General features: G+C 41.6%; 1 protein-coding gene across 1 annotated transcript in view; it reads right to left on the bottom strand.

Annotated features, from left to right (window-relative positions):
- PRKCE (protein kinase C epsilon) overlaps positions 1-7455 on the bottom strand; it is a 657089-nt gene that overhangs the window by 430492 nt on the left and 219142 nt on the right. The window contains exon 2 of the mRNA XM_069071624.1: positions 1105-1168. Coding sequence (XP_068927725.1) covers positions 1105-1168 — 64 coding nt within the window. The remainder of the gene's footprint in view (positions 1-1104; positions 1169-7455) is intronic.

The following is a 7455-nucleotide window of genomic DNA, read 5'->3' as shown; positions in this document are numbered from 1 at the left end:
CACACACACACACACACACACACACACACACACACACACACACACACTCACTTTTTTCCCCCCTAAATGGGAGAGGAGTAGAAATCATATGGGTGTGGTAGTCTGAGTCTATGAAATTAATTATCACAGTCTGGCCACACACACTCTATCAAAATTGACTTTGAAGAAGGGTGTGGAGTCCTCTGTTACTTTCCCATTTCAGGCCCAACCCCATTTCTGTAACCACTAAAATTAACTCATTGACACCAAGCCTTTTCTTTGTCACAACACAAACAATGGCTCTTTCCCACGCCTTTCTGGGAGAAGAGGTGAGATAGCTTAGACAATCCTATCCCTAAATAGGGCTATAGCCCAATTTACTTTTCCAAAGAACCTTTCATCAGACACACTGAGCTGGAGCAAAGGTGCCTAGCTTTGTTTCACACGGTTTTCTTGATTTTATTCTCACTCCCAACACAAACCATCAGATAGTAAAGAGCAAATAAATTACCTAAGAGACCCAGGAAAGCAGAAAAGAGGAAGAACAAAGCAGCCTAGAAGAAGGAAATCACCATTCTTCTCCATTATCTGTGAACAACTGGGAGATTTCTCTACAAACTAAAACTCAGATGCTTATGGTCACATATAAGACTAGGTCAGTATGTTTGCTCTCATAAGGAATGTTCCTATAGAAATTTAGATATAGATAGACAAAGATAGTTATAGATATTGGTGACTTAAGTCATTTCACTTCTGAATACCCATATACTTCAAACACCAAAAAACATGAGTTGTGAATACTGAGACATGGTCATTTTATACAAGCCTGCCTTATAAACCAACACCAGAGTAACTCCTATTTCTGTCAGTTTTTCCTGGTAAAGTATATTAGTAAATCAAAATAATCCCTCTTCTCTGAGAGATTTAACAGGTAGACAGATGGCTTTTACCTCCTGGTATCCAGGCCTGAACATTCAAATTCATCCTTTATTTTTTTCTTTAAACATCAGCTCAGTGGCATTAAATATCTCTGTGCCAAGTCACAGCAAGATTGAGGACAAAAACCTGTACTTTCAGAACACACCAATTCAGGATCAGAGAAAATAAAATGCCAAGATCTCTTACCTTCACCTGATGACCCAGAGAGATCAATGATCACATACACTCTTCCTTCTGGTTCCAAATCAATCTGCAATTAAGAAAAGGATGGAGACTTTATTAATGAGCTTACGAGGATGGCCTGCTTTCTATACATGATCTGACATTACCAACTATTTAAGCTCAGGGCAACTGTAATAACAGACACGAATATGGCCCTTGATTTTATTGTTCAAATCAAATCAATTAAATCAAACCATGTATATTGTTTGCAAAGCACTTTGCATATGATATGCTATTTGAATCTCAACAACACTGCAAGGTAAACACTTTGTATAGCATTATTCTATTTAACAGGTGGGGAAATTAAGGTGTTGAGAGGTTAGTAAATGCCTGCCCCTTGTCCCATAGCTAATAAGTGTAAGAGGCAGGATTTAAACCCAGATAATTCTTACTCTCATTCCATGTATCATACTGCCTCTCCCAAGGCCACATCTTAATTCAACAAGGATTTCCTACGTGCCCAAGTCTGCATTGAGGGCTTTACAGTATACAAGAGAAGAATAAGACATGTACCTTGCACTCAAAGAAAATGTCATTCTTGTTGAGGAGACATGACAGACACATATGATAATAAGAGAATATTTAAGAGCTAAGTTTCCCTACTATACGGAAATAATGGACATGTCAGTGTAGGTTGAAGGGGATATGGGAAATTTCATAGCAATTCTAGGCCTGGAAGAATGGACAGGAATTGTCTAGACTGAGGGAAAAGGGAATGGAATTCCAAGAGGAAAAAACATACACAGAGGTAGGTATTAGCATGACATGAATGAGGAACAGCTGGAACACACAAATGGGGTCCTGATGCTTCACAGAGAGTTTTCCCCTTGTTTTCCAAAGCTGAGGCTCAGTTTCTGCTGGGGCTAGTGGTTTAAAGAATCCAGGGATCAGGCCTTGAGGCTGGTGATGCCGTAGCCCCAATTCCAGAGCACCTTCTCTATATCCTGGAATCAGAGGATTTCCAAACTGGAAGGAATCCCAGCAGTTATGCAGTCTGCCCCATACCCTAAAAAGTCTTGGTTTTCTAACATACCCAACAAATCGTCATCTAGCTTTTTGGGTCAGAGACTTCCAGGGAAAGGACACACACTAATTTCCCCCCAACAGTCCGTCCTATTGTGGTATGGCTCTAATGGTTAAGAAGTCTCCCCTGACAGAATGCCCAAGCCCACATTGATCCCTGCCCTCCCTTTTCTGAATACCTATAGCAATTAGGCTGTACCAGGTACCCGACATCGCTGTCTTGCTCTGTTCTCTAATGGTTTCATGTACGTTAATCTTGATGCCTCAGCTAAACTATAAGGTCCTGGAAGACAAAGACCAAGTAGTCCCTTTTTTTCAGTTCAACTCATCCAATACTTATTAAGCCCCTCCTATATCTACAAGGTGTGATTATGTGAGGCATTGAGGAATGTAAAGATGTTCTATGGTAGGTATGCAACACATATAGTAAGTATTTATATACAAAGTAATCTCAAGAAGGAGGGAGGGCTAATAAACTGGAGAGATCAGAAAACTCCTCAGGTAGGGAAAGAAAACAAGGCTGTGCTTTGAAGGAATTTAGAAATTTTATGCCATAGAAGTATGAAGTGGACCACATTTCAAATATGGGGGACCAAGCACACAAAAGCACAGAGATATGAGGTGATATATCCAGTATGGGGAATAGCTATCAGGCCAGTTGGAATGGAACAGTAAACAGGGGCAAGATTTTATGGGGCTTTAAATGCCAGGAAAAGGATTCTGTAAATACAGGCAAAATAGAACCACTGAAAAATTTTCAGTACTGGGCTGAGTCAGACCTAAACTTTGGGGTATCCATTTGGCAGCTGTGGATTTGAGAAAGAAGGGTCTGGAAGCATCACCTCTTCCATCCCCCTCAATGTCAAAATAAGATATACAACAAGGACTGAGGACATATTGATTGATTGATTGATTGATTGATTGAGTCAAAGAATGGTCCTATCAATGAGACTGAGGAGATGAAAGTGGCCAGGCCAGAATGGAGGTTGGAATTGACCATCCATTTCTGTTAGAGAGAGAAAAAGAAAATGAAGGAAGAAGAAAAGAGAAAGGAGGAGAAAGAGAGAGAAGGAGGAGGAAGATGAAAAGAGAAAAAAGGAAAAGAAGGAAGAGGAGGAGGAAGAGGAGAGAGAGAGAGAGAGAGAGAGAGAGAGAGAGAGAGAGAGAGAGAGAATTAAGCAAGCTGAAAAAAAGTTAGCCCAATACACATTGCAGCCCATCTGGGCAAATGGTTTCAAATAAAAACTCTATACTGCCCTGTTCAGCTAAATGAAGGTCTAACTGAGGAAACCAAAATAGTAGCCCAACCTAGGACAAGCTATTTAATGATATTTTTCTAGTGGAAATATTTGGACAAGAGTCACAGAGATGAAAAGTGTGGATGATATAATGCTATGCAGTTTCATGCCTAAAGCGATCTCATCACAAATCCTATTCAGGGGATGCCATCAGAACAGGCCATTGTGGGCAGAGGACTGAATCTGGAGCCAGCTTGGCTCTGTGACATTGGAGGTCTCCTTGTGTGACTTTGAATAAGTTATTTCACCTCGATGGTTCTCAGTTTCAACTGTAAAATGAGGGGCTTGGATAATATGGCTTCTAAAGTCCCTTCTAATTTAATTCCCAAAAACCTAATGAAAAAATTAGATTCTGATTCCCTTAGGAAAGAGAGTTGAGATGATTTATTATAATTTTTTCCGAATCCCTAGCCTATAAGTAACTCTGATTATAGTGACAACTAAATTTAGAAGTGAATACCAGAGACTAACCCACTAGAGCCAGCTCTTTCACAGACTACATGACTTGCCCACCATCTCTTCACTGTGTGGTCTGTATTTTGGGCATCATTTCCATCTTACATACTGTGGCCCTGCCGCCCAACCATGGTTTCTTCCCAGGCATCCTCCTCCTCCCTGTGTTGGTGATAGTCTACCTTATCTTACCTGGAACCATGCCTCCACACCACATCTTGGAGATCTCCATGCTGCCTATGCTCTCCCTTCCATTTCCCCAACCTTCCTCCCTCCACAGATCACCTTATCTGGTGAGCCACAAAACTATCCAGCCACTCCCAGAGCATGCCCAATATAAGCATGGCCCCTCTCCCAATTTCTTTTCCAGCTCCCCTTTACATGCCGTCTTCCTCCTCTAGAATGTAGGCTCCTTGAGAGCAGAGAATGTTTTGCTCCTTTATATTTGTATCCCTAGGGCTCAGCACAGTCTCTAGAACACAGAAATAATTGAAAAAGTGCTTTATCTGGCTTGCTATAGATCTTGTGTTATAAGCAACTCCCAAATATTCATGGGAAAAGGAAAAGACAAGACAGTAGATGGGATAAATCAAAGAAAAAGCTTCCCCTTAACCAACCATCTAAATCTCTAGCATCATTTCACCAAGCAAACTTTCTTCTAGGCCCACCAAAATATTCAAGTATTTATTAACTGAAATAAGCTAAGGGGTGCTCACAAATAAAAACTTTTTAAAGTTTGGGGATTTTTAACCTGTATATAAAGGCACTCTCACTTCATCTCCCACCCTCATGTCCTCCACCACCATCTTCCCTGGGGTTCCCCAAAGACAATCTGCATTCCAGGGACCCATCCCCAATTCTGAAGACTCATCAACTGTCTATATCAGAGTTTCCTAATTTTTTTTTCTCCGGTGCCACACTTGTGAATTTAAAGGATCACTAGGAAGGGAGGGGAAAAAGTGGTTTTACCACTCAAATGATGAAATCATCCATAAGGAGATAGGGAAACCCAGGAAGTCCAAAGTAATAGCTTCTCTGGTTAGCAAATATTCATTTACTCCACAGTTGTTAAGCTCCTTCTCCAGGCCAAGCTCCAAGAGAGGGATATACAAGTTAGACAAGATATACAAAGTTTAGATAAGACATTATCCTTACCTCCAGGAAGCTTAGAGTCTGATAAAGGAAGATAAGACAGTTAAGTACTTTTGAGGAGTTTTCTCAGTTCTGTGAGCCTGACAAACTCAGATTGAGTAACTAACAGCCCCTTGGGTCTGGCTGAATCACTAGGTCAGGGCAGTGCTGACAGGTTTCTCATCACCCCCTGCAGGGCCCACTATGTACAACACAGGCAGCACCTCTAAGAGCCCCACAATAGAGCAGCCCCAGCCCCAGGCCCATGGTTATATTTTTCAAAGGCTAGAGACTACAGTTAGCCTTGCATTGGCATCTGCTGCAACCTTCAGTGGACCCGCTTAGACCATGAGCTCTTCAAGGGCAATCTCCCCTTTGTATTGTGCCTTCTACAGAGCAGTAACGTGAATGTTTGTGGAGCTGAACTGGGTTGGAATGAACTGACTTGGACATTTATAGGTAAAACTTCTCTTGAATTTATAATGAGGATGAAACCACACATTGCCCCTTTTATGGATGCTTTTTTCAAGCCCAATAAATCAGTGATATAACAAGAGTGCGAGATATTTTTCTCCAAACTTCTGTATTTTATACAAATCCAGTCTCAGATTAATTACTAGCTGTGTGAGCCTGGGCAAATCACTGAATCCTGCTTGCTTCAGTTTCCCCATCTGTAAAATAAAATGGGGAAGAAAATGGAGAACCACTCCATTATCTTTGCCAGGAAAACCCCAAATGGGGTCACTCAGGCAAAAGTGAAATAAATGAATGAACCACACCACCACCACCACACACACACACACACACACACACACACACACACACACACACACACAATTTTCCCTTTGAATTCATCAGTTGGAAAAGCATTACATGACTTCTTACCCTACACCAGGATCAGGAGGGGGTGCTGCTGACTACATACAAATGGTAAATCCATCTTTCCATTTGATGAGGTACAGGCTCTGGGAACCCCCTTGAGCTCTCCTTGAATCTTCCCACATGAGGCATTTGCCTGAGGCCATAGGCCTTCCATTATAGCTGGGCCCAAATATCAAGTTACTAGCCTTGCCCTTCATTATCCAGCCTTGATCCTCCCAAAATATCTGTACACCCTTAAACTAACTTAGCCCACCATTGTCTGTCATCTCCAGGTAGCCTCCAGATATCTCCCACCATTAGTCTCATCACTGGAGTCTGACCTCATTTGACTCTTCCTGAAGACCCTCCCCAAATTCCTCCTCTAGACCACCCCTAGATTCCTCCCACAACCTTTCTGTATATAAGATCCATTTTGCCTCCATGAAGTTGGAGAATTATCTAGCTCACACTCATTCTGTGTCAGATTATTCTGGCCCATTTGTCCAATGCATGCATCACAGTTACCGAGGTCTACCCTTTATGGAGAACTTTTAATAAACTTTGATTTACTTTGGCTGCAAGAAGACTTGAGTCAAATTCATTCAGCAAGAACCAGCATGTTGGTATTTTGGGGTCTTGAGCACCCCTAATATACCTCTACATTTTTATAGATCCCTGACCTCATCACATTTACCTCTCTTCCCCTCTTTAATAGGTCATGAAAACATTTTAAATGACAAGAGACATTTCCCAGTCACCTCTCAGTGATTTGTTATACAGTATCCTATATTTGGTTGTTTTATGTTTATACATTATGTCTCTACCAAAACTGAGTTACTAAAGGAGAGGGTGGGGGTGGGGGTGGGGGTGGAGGTGGGGGGAAAGGGAAAGGGAAAGGGAACGGGAGAGAGACAGAGAGAGAGGAGGCCAGTGCCTTCTTTGCTCCAATTCTTGACGTGTCTAGCACGGGATAGGGCACACTATCAGTGTTCATCTAAAGACATTTTAAAGCCCAGAGTCAGCATACCAAACAGTGCTTGTAAAAGAGTCCTAATTGCTAACAAGTGTTTATAATAATAGTTAGTATTTTAATGTTTGAAAAGCACCTTACATATGCTATCTTATTTGATCCTCATAATAATCCTTTAAGGTAGTGTGGTATTTAAAAAGTTCAAGAGACATAATTTCTGGGTATTTTAACCATTTTATTAGTAATGCCAGCATATTAATACGAGGTCTTGAATGCCAAGACAATCTTGGAGGTGACCTCAGAGCTTGTATGCCCTTGGAAGAGGGATGTTCCTGAGGATGGCAGTCAACTCTGATTGGTTAACAACTAATGAGAGGTGGCCTTTGCACTCCATTGAAGGGCTGAGAGTGACATCAAGTCACTCTGGGACAGAGAGACTATTCCTATGCCCTGACCACTCCCAGCCTTGGGCAATCTAGACAAAGAATCTATATCCCCCACCCAAGCCTGAATTAGTTGGGTGGAGTAGCAATAACCAGAATGAGGAGAATGTTGATCCTATCTTCCAACAGTCCTGCC

This window comes from Petaurus breviceps, unplaced genomic scaffold (assembly GCF_028583685.1).
Source record: "Petaurus breviceps papuanus isolate PSGF00001 unplaced genomic scaffold, PetGlider_PUasm1.0 90842, whole genome shotgun sequence".
Classification (NCBI taxonomy): Eukaryota; Metazoa; Chordata; class Mammalia; order Diprotodontia; family Petauridae; genus Petaurus; species Petaurus breviceps.
The sequence above is the reverse complement of the archived record's forward strand: the minus strand, read 5'-3'. Positions and strand labels throughout refer to the sequence as shown.